Genomic DNA, 13,916 nt, shown 5'->3' with positions numbered 1-13,916 from the left:
CAGCTCTGAATCCTGCCGCTGTGTTTGCGCCGGCCTCTGATCGCTGTGTTACACTGTGGCCGGGGCCTTGAAAACAGCTTCTAAATGAAGTTACCGTGGGATCCGTGGTCGTTGTTTCATTTTGTTCTGTGCTCCCGTAGTGATACATCCTCGGCCCTCCACCGGCAGAACATGAAGAGCGATGGTTTGCTTTGTCTGAGTCTCTTGTTGTTGTCGTTGGAGTGAATCCGAGTCGACGCCGCAAGAAACAACAGACGTTTAGCTCCGAGCTGCTGTCCATGGTGCTGAGTCAGGCCTGCGCCAATGGGGCTGAGGCTCTGGCCGTGGTCCTGAATATGAGGCTGAACCTCTTCTGAGCGCAGTGATGGAGGAATATTTACATCTTATAGTTCATATTTTAAAAACAATAAAACAATATTATTACACAATGAGATCTGCTTCTCCTGGCAACAGAGTCATTGTCTGGTTTATCAAACTGTAGGATGGTGAATATTATTTAACTTTCTACCTTTCTGGTTCTTCCCTTCCTTCTTTGTCTCCATCATCTACAGAATATTAATCCCTTTCTACCTCCTTCTCTTTTCCTCTTTCCACTCCTCTATTCTGTCGTCTCTCAATCAGCCTCCACTCAGGTGCTTTTCTCCTTCGATGTCGGTAACGGGCCGCTGGAAGTCCGCGTGGAAGCGACGGCCCCGCTGAACGACAGCAGGTGGCACCGGGTCCGAGCCGAGCGGAACGTCAGGGAGGCGACGCTTCGGCTGGACGAGCTCCCCGCCGCCACGCAGGAGGCTCCGGCTGACGGACACTTCCACCTGCAGCTCAACAGCCAGCTGTTCATAGGTGAGGAGGCTCAGCCATCATATTATATTAAATCTGTTTCTTTGTCTATGGTTATAAAACAGATCCTTATAATTTCACATTATTCACATTTCAGTCAAATTATTGTTTTGTTTCTCGGTTACAATTGAAGTTACCACAACTAAAGCTATTTATTCTCCAGGCCTAATAAATGTGTTGAATGCATTCGCTTGCTCCTCGTAAATAAAACATTTCCCGAGCCAGTTTTTTATAAGAATTTTAAACCTTCATTGTTGGCAGTCTTTTTCAATGCTGATCGTTGGAATAGCATGAAGCTAGGACTGTACATCACGTATTCTGTGTACGAGATACAAACAAACAAAAATAAGTCGTAAAAAGCTCCATAGAACAACTACTGGTCAAAAACATTGATGGGGACGTTTGATTGACAATGGACACGACACTGAGCAGCAAACTAACGCTCATGAACGTGTATTACAATCACTTATAAAACTGAAAAGGTGAAATTGTTCATTCTCAAGGAATGAGAGAGAAAAATGTCAGATTTACTCACAATAATCAAAAGGTGCTGATGAAGCGAACAGGCAGAGTTGACTTACAATGACAGAAAGAAATAAAAAGTACGAACTTCAAACTAGATTCACTGATATCTATGATTTTGTGCAATTTTACAGTTTGGTTGAATTTAGGGAAACTCTTGGCTTTGGGCGGAGGTGTCTGCTCTACTGCGTCTGATTCTACCTCGTTCAGTTTCTGCTGTTTGGCCCGAGAAGACTGGATAAGTCCAGCAGCTCCAACAGGATGTGATGTTCGCTGTGCGTCCCCGTGTAGCTCGCTTTAAATCCGGCAAAAGGCTAAAAATAGTCTCTTTTTGTACATATGTTAATGTGCTATTGGCGGAAGCTCGTTGTGCGCTCAGCAGAATTGGATGTGAAAGATGCTGAGTCTGCTGAGTCTATTCTACTGGGAATCCACAACCCTCTTCACCCGCTGCACCCCACTCCGAACTCCTGCAGACCGAGATACAGAACGTCTGCCCTCCTCTTGCAGTCCTGCGTCTGGAAAATGAGAAAGAAATCTCGTGATTCACAGTCCTGAAGCGCTATTGGCCGAGAGCCACCCGCTGCTCGCTGGATATGAAAGTGCCGAGTCGATGGTTTCTGACCACTGAGCAAATAATCTCGTTCAATAAATAAACGTGCAGCGGGGAGCAGTGTTTATAAATATAGTGTGTGAGGGGATTTGTTGCAGCGAGGGTCTTTAAATAATCTTTAATGAATACGAACCTGTAAGTTATTTATCAGCAGGCGCTCTGCACAGTCTGATTCTCGATTTAACCTCCGAGTCCGGAAGAAATAATGAAAACGCATCAGTTATTATCATTCTGTAAATATTATACGTGTCCCTTCATATCAGTAAACACAGCGTGGAGGGAAACAAACTAAGGCGACGGCAGCGGCAGGAAAATAAAGGTTAATATTGATCGGCCGATAATCCGCTCTGAATAGCCACTGTCTCAAATCCATATGTTCACCTCTGAATTACACGACAGAAAACTGACGACTAAATGCAGATGTGCTGAATGTGTGATTTGATTTCCACCCTCCGTGTTCAGGCCAAGAAAAGAACCAAGTTTAATATATTTTCTGTTAAACTGTTCATGAGTTATCTGTTTGGAGCACTGGCTTAGTGCCTGACAGACAAATACTAAGTAAACAATATACAGCGCTTTTACATTAGCATTAATATCAGCTCAGCTCTTTTGCAATCACAAGCTCCAACATTGCTGCACAAGCTGTATTATTGTGCACGGATTATTTTACGAGGTGAACTCCAGCCTCTGACACTGCAGGAGAAATATTTACTTTTCTTTGGAGTTTAATCTTTTCTTGCATTTTTGAATAACTAAGCCGAATTATCATGTGCAGTGGATTTATGAGACTCAGGTTTAAAGTCTTGTTGTAATTGTCCCGTATGAATTCATTAACCATAACTCCACAAACACAGTGTATTTATTCGTGCTTAATTATTCCTGGTACAGATTTATAATGCGGTAAATTACAGTGTCTCAGTTAACGGCCCGTGCTATTGCCTCGACCGGAGTTATAACGCATACGATTGCTTCTCCGGATTCTTTATGGCCTGGTTTCTGTCCCAGGGAAATATTCACACGCAGCACATCTCACTTGTTGGGTTTTGTCATTATCTGCTGGATTGTCTGGTTTGGAGAGATAAGCAGTTTGCTGGAGCTCCGTCAGTGTTGGTGTGTGGTCGAGGGAACTCAGTATTTACAATTAGTTTGACATAAACCCCGGTGTCATCATTTAGCTGTTGTTGATATTGGATTTCGAGGATTAGTCAAATTTATCCCATCAGCAATTTACCTTTATATTTATTAATATATTCGTGCTTGTTAACGATGAACTGATGCTTTATGTTTTGGCAATATCCTGCAAACATAAATCAACAGAAAAGTCATTCAAATGTTTTTAAATTTAACCATTTAACCAGTCACGATACCCTAACCCTAACCCTTTTGATTGAGGGTTTGATTCTTCACATTTGAAGTAATGCTGCTCAGGAACAAACCAAACGATATCTGTCAAATATGCAGCTGATGGATCTATTCTGTTTGTGCTTTATTGCATCGTACACTTTCCTGTGATTTTCTGCTCTCAGCTACAGAAACTGTGCTGTTGAAGTTTTCTTCCTCTAACGAAGTCCACTCTCTCTTTCCAGACTTTTCTCTCTGAAGCTAGAGGTTGATGCTCTTTTGTATTTTCAGCCACAAACTTTGCCTTTGATCACGGCCTTGATCTCATGTAGAGATCGCTGTAATTGTCTTGTTAGAGCTGAGCTTGTAGACGAGGGTGAAACTCCCACTGATCTTGAAGGTCTCGCCGATAGCCCTGCTGCTTTGGTCAGAGGTTTTCTGCTCTGGGACTTTTTTGATCTTTGCTTTGATATCCCCCCTCCAAATCCCTCATTACACTTTTTATAAATGATCTCGGTGTCGCGGAAATGATTCCTGGAAGCTTTGGGGCGATTCCCCGTCTCTAGGGTTCCCTATAGGATTCCTCTATATGTGAGAACGTGGAATGAAGTGACACAAAGTTTTAATGAAGATGTGACGCCGTGAGTTGCTGTTGTAATGATGAGTTTGAGATTCTGTATAGTTTCTCTTCTTAATTCTTACCCTGCAAGATGCTGTCATGTCCAACATATGACGCCAGGAACTATACAGGCTCAAGTTCTCCAGTCATCACACGAAGGAAACCTCTCTCTCAGAAAACTCTTCTCCAGTTCCAACCCCCAGCGTCTGTGCAGAAATGACAGGACGTCAGATTTGAATTCCTGCCACATGTCACACGTGACAGCACAGTGTGTCTGTGAAGGTGGACATGTGTTCATTATATTATTTCACTGCCCTTCGGTCGGAACCCATTATTTGGACGAATCGGACAAATTGCAAGTGACGTGCTGGGAATGGTGGGAGGAGACGTGATGGGGAAGAGGGAAGATCTGGCTTCCTGCTCCACACACACACACACACACACACACACACACACACACACACACACACACACACACACACACACACACACACACACACACACACACACACACACACACACACACACACACACACACACACACACACACAGATATACATCCCGACACACAACCAGACAGTGATTCAGCCCGGCAGCCTGTTCGCCCCCTTCAGAATGATGGTTTTCAGGCAGAGATAACGACAGCTGATAAAAGTTCTGCCCCGGATCAGTTTTCCACCGACAGTTGTTGTTGCCTCATCTGTGTTTTCTTCATCGTGTCATTTCACGAGTGTTGACAGCTGCAGAATAAAGAAAAACACAGAATCACACAGACTTGTCAACACACAAAGAAATGAAAGAAAGGTCGAGGAACAGAAATCACAGGAGTAATTGTTCTATATTTGAAGCCGACTGTTGATGCCATTCACATGAAAGTAAAGAAAAGGTGAAGTATAACCCCTCTGTGTCGATGTGGTCAGGAGGAACAGCGTCCAGGCAGAAGGGCTTCCGGGGCTGTATCCGCTCCCTGCAGCTGAACGGCGTCACCCTGGACCTGGAGGAGAGGGCGAGGATCACACCCGGGGTTCGACCCGGCTGCCCGGGCCACTGCAGCAGCTACGGCTCGCTCTGCCAGAACCAGGGCCGCTGCGTGGAGAGAGCCACCGGCTTCCACTGCGACTGTGGCCTGTCGGCGTTCACCGGAGTCTTCTGCCACTCAGGTACCGTCCACGTGTTACTGAGCTTCAAACTGGACAGAGATACACGATGTACAGTTTTCTCATGAGGTATTAAAAAACACTAAAGATGAAATAAACACAAGATAATAAGAGGAGACTTGAGACTGTTATTCAGAACATCCTCATGTGGGTGTTTGTCAGTTTAAAGGTTGAGAGCCTTTATAAATCCAGTGAACCTTTTACTGCAGTGAAACACTCAACAAGTATTGAACCAAAGCTTTCATGCAAACTGAGGCTGAGTGATTTCAGTCCATTCAAACCATTTGTTTGCTGTTACATTCATCGCATTAAAAAAAAAACATCATCACATTGAACTTTGTATCTGCGTTAAACAACCTGAAGTTCAACTGCAGGAGAACAGCACTTCTCCCACAGACGATTAGATCTGCATCAACAGGATGAGGCACACATCTATACATATATATACTATCTACGTTTCTGATGTTGCTATAAGAGTGAGTGTGTCTCTCTTCCTGCAGAGGTGTCGGCCACCTTCGAGTCCACCACGTCGGTCAGCTACACCTTCAAGGAGCCGTACGAGCTGCTGAGGAACAGCAGCGCCCTGCCGTCCTCCATCTACTCCGACATGACGCTGAGAGGAGAGAACGTCTCGCTGAGCTTCAGGACCAATCAGAGTCCGGCTCTGCTGCTCTACGTGTCCTCGTACTACAGAGAGTACCTGGCCCTGCTCATCAACAAGCACGGTGAGGAGGAGGCTCTTAGTTTGAAGGAGTGCGTTTGGTCTTCTCCTCCCTGGCTTCTCTTTCCTGTAGGTTTTACAACATCGTAAAAAACACCCCTCCGCCTGTTAACCTCCATTTTCCACCTCTTTTTCTTGTCGTCTCTCCTCCAGGTCGTTCAGATTTGAGATTGAATGTCCTTATAATCCTCCTTCCTCCAAATTCTGCCTCCCTTTCACCCCTTGAACATCTAATTCCCTCTCCCCTCATCTTCCCCCTCATTCCAAATCTTCTCTTCCTTTCTCAACGTTTTCCAATTACTTTCCTCTCCTCACATCTTCCTCCCCCTTTTCCTTCCTCCTCCTCATCCTTCGCTCCGCAGCTTTCCCAGATCCATCAGGATCTGTCCGATCTTTCTTCTTCTCTGGATTCAACCCGTCAGCCTCTACTGGCTTTTAATCTGTCCAGCTGGGTGGACTGGCTGGGAAAGGACAGAAAGTGTTCAGTGGTTTTATCAGTGGGAGCTGATGGGTGATGCTGAGGGAGGGAAGGTTCTCTGCAGCTTTTAATGGCCGACGGGTCAGTGTGCTGCAGAATAAAACAGCAGAAAACTCGCTGAGGTGTTTTATAAACTTTGGACTCGGATGGTGATGTTGTGAGTGAGTTTGGCTTTTAAGAGAAGGAGGCACTTTGAATTTAAAAATCTGTCTAATAAAGTCTAATAAAACAGGCACTTTGCTGCTAGATTAGCTGTAAATGGATTTCTCTGCTGTTAATGACTCACAGCTGATGGACAGCAGTGCATTAAGGTTTCCTGTTGACGCTGGAGTTGTCAGGTAAATGGTGTTAAACTCAAGTTCAACGAAATTCCAGAGAGCTTTTTATTGTTTATTTCTTTTGCCCTCGGCGGCTTTTACATCTCCTCAGACCAAATGCAATTTTCTTTGTCACTATTTTCACTGTTATCAGGAACAACAGCTACAACTGAATCACAAATGATTATTAGTTCTTGGTAAATACGTGTTTGTAATACAGAGAACAGATTAATGTAATGTTCTTTGTGGTATTTATTAATTTATACTTAAAAATGTAGATGTTATTCTGTATTCACCTGGAGGACAATTTTAATTTCTTATAATCTTTCTCAATGTTAAAAATCCACAGACTTCACTGGCTTTTCATGAAATGTTCTGAAAATGTGTCTGGAGCTGGAGTTTTCATATTGATAGAAAAATGTAACCCTGATGCTCTTGATATATAAAAAGCTTCATTGAGTCAGATGCTCGTCATTAAGACTCATGAAAAAACAACGAGATTAGTCAAAATGTTTTTCAGCAAGAGAAAAAGATTCAATTTAAAACAAGTATGTGTGTGTGTGTGTGTGTGTGTGTGTGTGTGTGTGTGTGTGTGTGTGTGTGTGTGTGTGTGTGTGTGTGTGTGTGTGTGTGTGAAGATAAGCTGGAGGTGAGGTACAAGCTGGACAGCAGCAGAGAAGCAGAGGTGCTGAGGAGCAGAGTGAAGAGTTTGGCCAACGGACAATTACACACAGTTACTGTCAGGAGGCTGAGCGACTCTGTGTCCGTGCAGGTAACAACACACACACACACACACACACACACACACACACACACACACACACACACACACACAGTATAGTTGTGCACCATATATCCTACTTATTCTATTTTGCGATCATGACACAGAATCAGGATTCTGCAGGAACAGACACTGTCTTGTTCCTCTCAGCTTTAATTAAGCCCCAGTGATGTGGGCGGAGCTACGGCAGGGCAGCAGGGACAAACTACACATTAAAGCAGCTCCACATGAAATATGAAGCATCTTAATCATATCTGGATCCAGTGAATCTCTTATCTTGTTAACCTCACATGATAAATGATGTGAACTTCATCTAACCCAGCGCACTGAACGTCTGTATAATTATCAAGACGCGATATGAAATACAAGGTGACCTCGTCTTGCATGGGTGCAGCCCCCCCCCCCCGGAGTATTGTGAGGCTCCAGTGACATACGAGGTGCATCTCATCTTGTCGACATCTATCACCTTGAGTCATTATGTCGTTAGCAACATACTCCGGGGACATCGGGCGAACCTCCTCAGCAGTTCCATGGAGCTGGCTGCTGACGGCCGGCAGCGTCCGGTCTCCACACGGACAGAATCACATCCTCTCCCCTGAGCAGGTGTCCCGTTGAAAAATGAGTCACTGTGGGCGGCCGACACGCTGCGTCCTGTTATCAGGGAGGCCAGAGTCTGCGTGTTCCTCTGAGGGTTCCATGTTCAAGCTCGCAGCCCGTTCAAGATCAAGCTCAAACACGGGAGGAGAAAGATTCCAGCTGCAGAAGCTCATGTTGATTTAGGGCAAAGAAAACTTTATCTGGAGCCGTTTGATATCAGCATAATCGACTTATAACCATTTTCTGTACTTTATTTAACCTTTGCGACATCTAAAATCTATATTAGTTAGTAGAGATCAAATAATATAAGGTAAAGTAGAGAGTAGAGAAGCACGTAGCTCTGCCAAGACCCAATAGTCTCATTAACTTCAATCAGGCCGACCAATTGTACAGAGTCATAAATATCAGTCCCTTAAAAGTGTTTTTTCATCAAGTTCCATGAGTTGTTCTCTGGGAAATGGCTGAAAATGTCAAAAAAAACTCATCTTACAATGTTAAAGAAATTGAAAAAATATCCCTGGAACCGCCCCCCCCCCCCCCCCCCCCCCCCCCCCCCCCCCCCCCCCCGATTCGGATCCAAACTTTCATGGGTTCTTTCCACGGAGAGTTCGGACACTGTCCATCACTTCTCCTCCTGAGCTGCTGAGATGAAAGATGATTATTCCTTTTCCCAACAATCAACGAGATTTGTGTTTGTTCCAGATCAACCAAAACAGCAGAGAGGACTTCAACCTGTCGTCTGACGGAGAATTCAACGCCATCAAGTCTCTGGTGTTGGGCAGAGTGCTCGGTAAGTGAGGACGCAGTAAAAGCAAAAGAGTATTTTTACGAACACAGCACTCAGGCTCATTTGAATAACAGCTCTCAGAACTTTGGCCTCTGTGTCTTCGTATGAGAAAACACACAGAAGTGAATGCAGAGAAGCTTTTAGCACTAAGGATGGAAATTAAATCACTGTATCGTATTGAATGTTAAGTGCGGCAGAGCTGTAAACAGAAAAAATACTTCAGCTGTCGTGTTAAACTTCGAACTGCGGCTCACAGCGGTGACAGCGTGTTGTGTGCAGGGCTCCACTTGATGCGTATGAGGTCGGACACGTGCAACATCACTGCAGGAAACATGTCTCGGACATTTTCAGTTATTTTTCTCTCTGGCATCTGGATCCACATGGAAAATAAACGTTCCAGCCGATTAATAAAACACAATAGAGGATCTGAGACGCCGTCAGTTGAGAAGGAAACACGCTGGGCACGAGTCATAACAACCAAAGTCGGCTTTTTAAACTGACTTTTTCCATCAGCAGTTCTCTATACCAAGAAGGACAGCAATTAATGTTACATAGGAATATCTTGTTATATAAGTGTGTCTTGGTGCCATGCAGGATCATAAGTTTGCAGCAAATCATTTTCAGATACAAACATTCCAGAAATGTCTGGGTCTCTATCTTTTTTTTCTCCGTTTGAACTTTTAAAAAAGTCAATTATTTCGATTTTCATTGGTTTGATTCAATTTGTTTATTTTGAACTTGTCCAAGTGAAGCCCTGAACCCGTCTCAACAAACCTGGATCCAACACAAGAAATATTTTCTTTATATTATTCTATTTCTTCAGATTCAATTAAATATAGACTGTGAGTGTCTCGGGCTGTTATCGATGTTTCAGAGGCTTTTCTGCTGCTCAAAAACTTTAATTACTCACATTTCTAGGCATGAAATTGATCAATATGGAAAATATTAAATGCAAAGTTGTCATCGGTGGCTTCAGCCCAAAAATATCAATATAAATTAATCCATATTTCAAGATCGGGCAAGATCACACCACATATCTTATGGAGTAAGTAATAATAAACCCTTTTATCTTTGTGCATGTTCAGTAAATTCAAGTTTTTGAACCCCGTCGTGTCGGCGTGCGACCGCTCGTCTCCTCCGTCAAACCAGAAGCGACAGAGTCGGATCAGGTTCAGAACAAGAAGCAGCAGGAAAGTGGATTTTCTGTCGTTTCCTGACAAACCGATCATCCATCAGCCGGACTAATGGAACAGGGAGAGGGCTGATGGAGTGAGGAGGGTAGGAGCTGAGAGTACAGGCTGCCGTCATGTTTCCTGCTGCTCATCAACATGAACACGTCCTGGTGAAAGTCACAGTCGCCCCCCCCACCCCCGGTCGTCTGAACAAACAGGGATGTGGCCGGTTACCGTCGGCTCTCACAGCTGCTGTTTACACGGCTGTGGAAGAGCGGAGGTGAACGATGGAGGGATTCAAGTCAACGAAATGAACAGATAGAGAGCGAGGCTGCACATCTGTCTGCTGGAGTGATGGACTGACGGTGTGTCTACTGTAATGAGGGACGCCGTGTGTTCGACGTCCTGCAGGATCGGCTGGGGACTGAGGATAATTGACCCTGACTCTGTGTGTTTGTGTCCCGCTGCTGCTCTCAGGAGAAAAAACATGTGAATTAACAGCAGACAAAGAAGATCGTTACTCCACATAATGAGTGGATGACATGTTTCACAGGAGCTCGTTCACTTTACACGGTTTTCTGCCATTTGTCGATATTTCACTGTATTCTAGAAAATAAATTAAGTTAGTGTCACCACCTGCTGCACAAACACAACACATGGGTCACAGGACGGCAGTGACACCATCACTGGACAGATCACCATGAAATGAAAAGTCCATAACAAACAGTTTATTCATCCGTTTATTAAGTCTGATGGAATAATGACGCCAATATTCACGGACACACCAAGATCCTCCTTCGCTGATTCCACAATAAAATCATTGTTAATTAGATCCAGAAAGAAATGGGCTTTATTCTAAAACATGTTATTTAGTTTTAATCTGCGTCAGTGGGAAAGACAAATAAAGTAATTATGTCTTATTCAACAAAAAGAAAAAGGAAAACTAGTAGATCATCTAGTTTCTAGCATCATGTCATGAAACGACAAATGTTCAGGGAAGAATTTAAATGAGCTTTTATTTTAAACTTTCAAGTATAAAAATGTAATTTGTGTTCTATTTAAATCCAGTTGCCTCATGTCCTCGTCCTCAGACTCTGAGCTGGATCCAGACGTGTCCAGGTTGGCGTCTCTGGGTTTCTCCGGCTGTCTCTCAGTGCTCAGCTTCAACTCCATCAGTCCTCTGAAAGCCGCTCTGCTCCACCCGGACACCAGCCCCGTCTCCATCAGCGGACCTCTACTCCGGTCCAGCTGCGGCTCCTCGGCTTCGGCCAATCCCTACGCAGCAGAGAACAAACGCCACCTCGCCACAGGTAACATACAGATTATGAGTCACATTAAAAGACTGGACTGTGTGAGGAAGATAACTGAATGACTGATTCTATAAAACACAACGATGAGACCAAAACCTTTTAAAGTTAAAACCTGAGGTAGCTTACGTCAGAAGCCTTATTCAGATCTGCAGGTTATCCGTCCGTCATTCTTGTGAATTATAAATCTAAGGGACACGATAAACTAATTTCTATTTCTAATTTGGCACAAACAGTCAACAAACAGGCTGGTTTTTGATCTTGTCATGCACTCTCTTGACAAAAATACACACAGTTGTCAGCTATATTTTGAAAGTATTAATTAAGAAGCCACAGTCGGTGCAGCTGACAGCGACAAGCGAGTGTTTCTTTGAGTGTCTTTTAATTCGTGTCCCCCTGACGCTCTTATTATGTCGCCTGACAAGCTGCTCAACCCGTCCAGACGCCACTCGGCTTATCGCTGCCGCGAAACACGTCACAAATATTATGTCTATTATGTCTATATTCAACATCTGCTCTGAATGATGATGCTCTTATCTTTTCTCTGCACCCCCCCCTCTCTCTCTTTCTCTTTCCTTCCATTTCCACCTTTTCTCTTACTCCTTTCTTCCAACTCTCTTGTCCTTCCCTCTCTAGACCTTGGTTCAGTGGGTTCAGGTCAACCTTTAGTCAATGCCATCAGGACTGACTCGGCTCTGATTGGAGGTACTGAACCATCTTCCTCTGCACTCGTACAGGGACTCATTTCATCTGGTGTCAATGGTAGAAACACCAGGACGTCTTTTGTAAAAATCATTTTATCAAGTTGATCATGCAGATATCGAATTTTGTAACAATTATCATCTATTAAAACATCATATTTAACTAATTCATCATATATTCAGCCCGTAAATATGCCTGTTTTTTTCATCAAGAGCTCTTATTTGCTGGGAAATTGCTGAATATGTTAACAAAGTGCTTCATCTCTCACTATTAAAGAAAGTGTGTGTGTGTGTGTGTGTGTGTGTGGGGGGGGATGCTGGATCCTCCCCTTTGTCCGGATTCAACCCAAATTTTCTTTTTGACCCACAAACCATCGATCCACCAAATTTTGTAGAGATCCGTTCTGTAGTTTCTGCATAATCCTTCCTTGATTTAAAAAAGAAAATCAGACATATTCATGTGCTGAGGTCTTTGAGTTTGTTCAGTCTAGTGCAGATTATCAGACCATTTTTCATTTCTTCATAAAGAGCCAGACGAACGTGTGGGATTGTTTGTCCTTGTCTGAGATATATTCTCTCCATCTCCCTGTTTGTGTTGGTTGCATTTTGAACAAAGCGACAGAGCCGACGCGTCACCTGGTTGAACAAAGTTGTGGAACAGATGTTGAGCACCGAGAACTGTGTCGGTGCAAGACTCCGTTTAAAACTCGTTTAAAACTTTGTTGCTCTGCCAGCACGGATTGATTTAAAGTGAGGACCCAAAAGGTTCAATCTATAATGGAGATAGAAAAAGGTGAGACCCTGAGAAAAGTCATTTAAAAGTGTCCATTAGAGTGGGCTGACTCGCAAAGGGCAGCTCACCTAATTAAACCTGAGCAGGAATGACTTGCTGATGTTAAAGCTCTTTCTCTGTTATCTTAAAAAATGGTCTTTTTTAAAATATATAATGTGCTATTACATTGATTTCAGTGGTATTTTCCAATTAAATTGAACCTGAGATCATATTCTCAAACGTGCTCAATGGAGCAGCAGCTGAATAGATGGAAAAGGTTTGAACCGGTGTTGAATGTACTTGAAAGTTAGATTAGCACGATAGTCCGAACATTAAAGGGAATAAAGTGACTGTAGAGGGAGAGATAACATTCATACTCATTATATCTCAGCCTTTCTACATCTTTAAACGTGCTCTGCCTCTTGCAGGTGTGATAGCGGTGGTGATCTTCGTGGTCGTGGCCGTCCTGGCGATAACGGGCAGATTCCTCTACCGCAGGAAAGAGACGTATCGGAATCAGGAGGTGAAGGGAGTCAAGCGGGAGGACAGCCCCGATTTTCCCTTCAACAGCCAGACTGACTCCCAGAACGTCTGCAGTGAAAACCGAAAGGAGTATTTCATTTAGCCGGAGACGACCCCGGTGAACTGGAGGTGCAGACGCCTCAGAACCTCCCACTGAACTCGGAGCCACTGGGAGACTTCATTCACAGAAGTGGCTCTGCAGCATGTGGAGGCAGAAACAGAGCAATTTGCACCCGGTGTTGTCTTTCTGTTGCTTTTCTGTACATTGTGAAAACCGATGCAACAGTGTTGGACTTTTAAAAAAAAGGTGTCGACGTCCTTGTTTCATCTGTAAATAATTCAGACATGTAAATGCTGAATTCACGTCTTTGTAACGATCTCTGGCTAACGTCACTTTGTCATATTGAAACGTTGAAAAATCGTGGAGGTGTCAGTATTTTTATGGTGTTCGGGAAATGTGGTTATTCTTGAGGAGAGATGATTATAGGTCGAGACAAACTCTCAGACTCATTTACATGATTACCTTCTAAACTCCAGGGATATTTTAGGTCGCCAAGATTTTTCTTTTCACCTTCCATCCCACTGTTACCCCAGTTACACCAGTTACAGAAGGAACTGCAGATTTCTGAAGCTCGGTTTGACAGAACCACTTCAAAGTTGCTTCTCTCCATT

At 43.8% G+C, this 13,916-nt stretch overlaps 1 protein-coding gene across 1 annotated transcript in view; it reads left to right on the top strand.

The window, feature by feature from the left end:
• Positions 1–13,541, top strand: part of LOC117777883 (contactin-associated protein-like 4) — a 62,054-nt gene extending 48,513 nt beyond the window's left edge. Inside the window, exons 17-24 of the mRNA XM_034612951.1 lie at positions 622–840; positions 4,853–5,092; positions 5,590–5,814; positions 7,244–7,377; positions 8,686–8,773; positions 11,034–11,252; positions 11,886–11,954; positions 13,151–13,541. Coding sequence (XP_034468842.1) covers positions 622–840; positions 4,853–5,092; positions 5,590–5,814; positions 7,244–7,377; positions 8,686–8,773; positions 11,034–11,252; positions 11,886–11,954; positions 13,151–13,347 — 1,391 coding nt within the window. The 3' untranslated portion in view covers positions 13,348–13,541. The remainder of the gene's footprint in view (positions 1–621; positions 841–4,852; positions 5,093–5,589; positions 5,815–7,243; positions 7,378–8,685; positions 8,774–11,033; positions 11,253–11,885; positions 11,955–13,150) is intronic.
• Positions 13,542–13,916: the final 375 nt, after the last annotated feature.

Source organism: Hippoglossus hippoglossus, chromosome 17 (assembly GCF_009819705.1).
Source record: "Hippoglossus hippoglossus isolate fHipHip1 chromosome 17, fHipHip1.pri, whole genome shotgun sequence".
NCBI lineage: Eukaryota > Metazoa > Chordata > Actinopteri > Pleuronectiformes > Pleuronectidae > Hippoglossus > Hippoglossus hippoglossus.
Note: the sequence above shows the minus strand (reverse complement) of the source record. Positions and strands in the feature narration are given on the sequence as shown.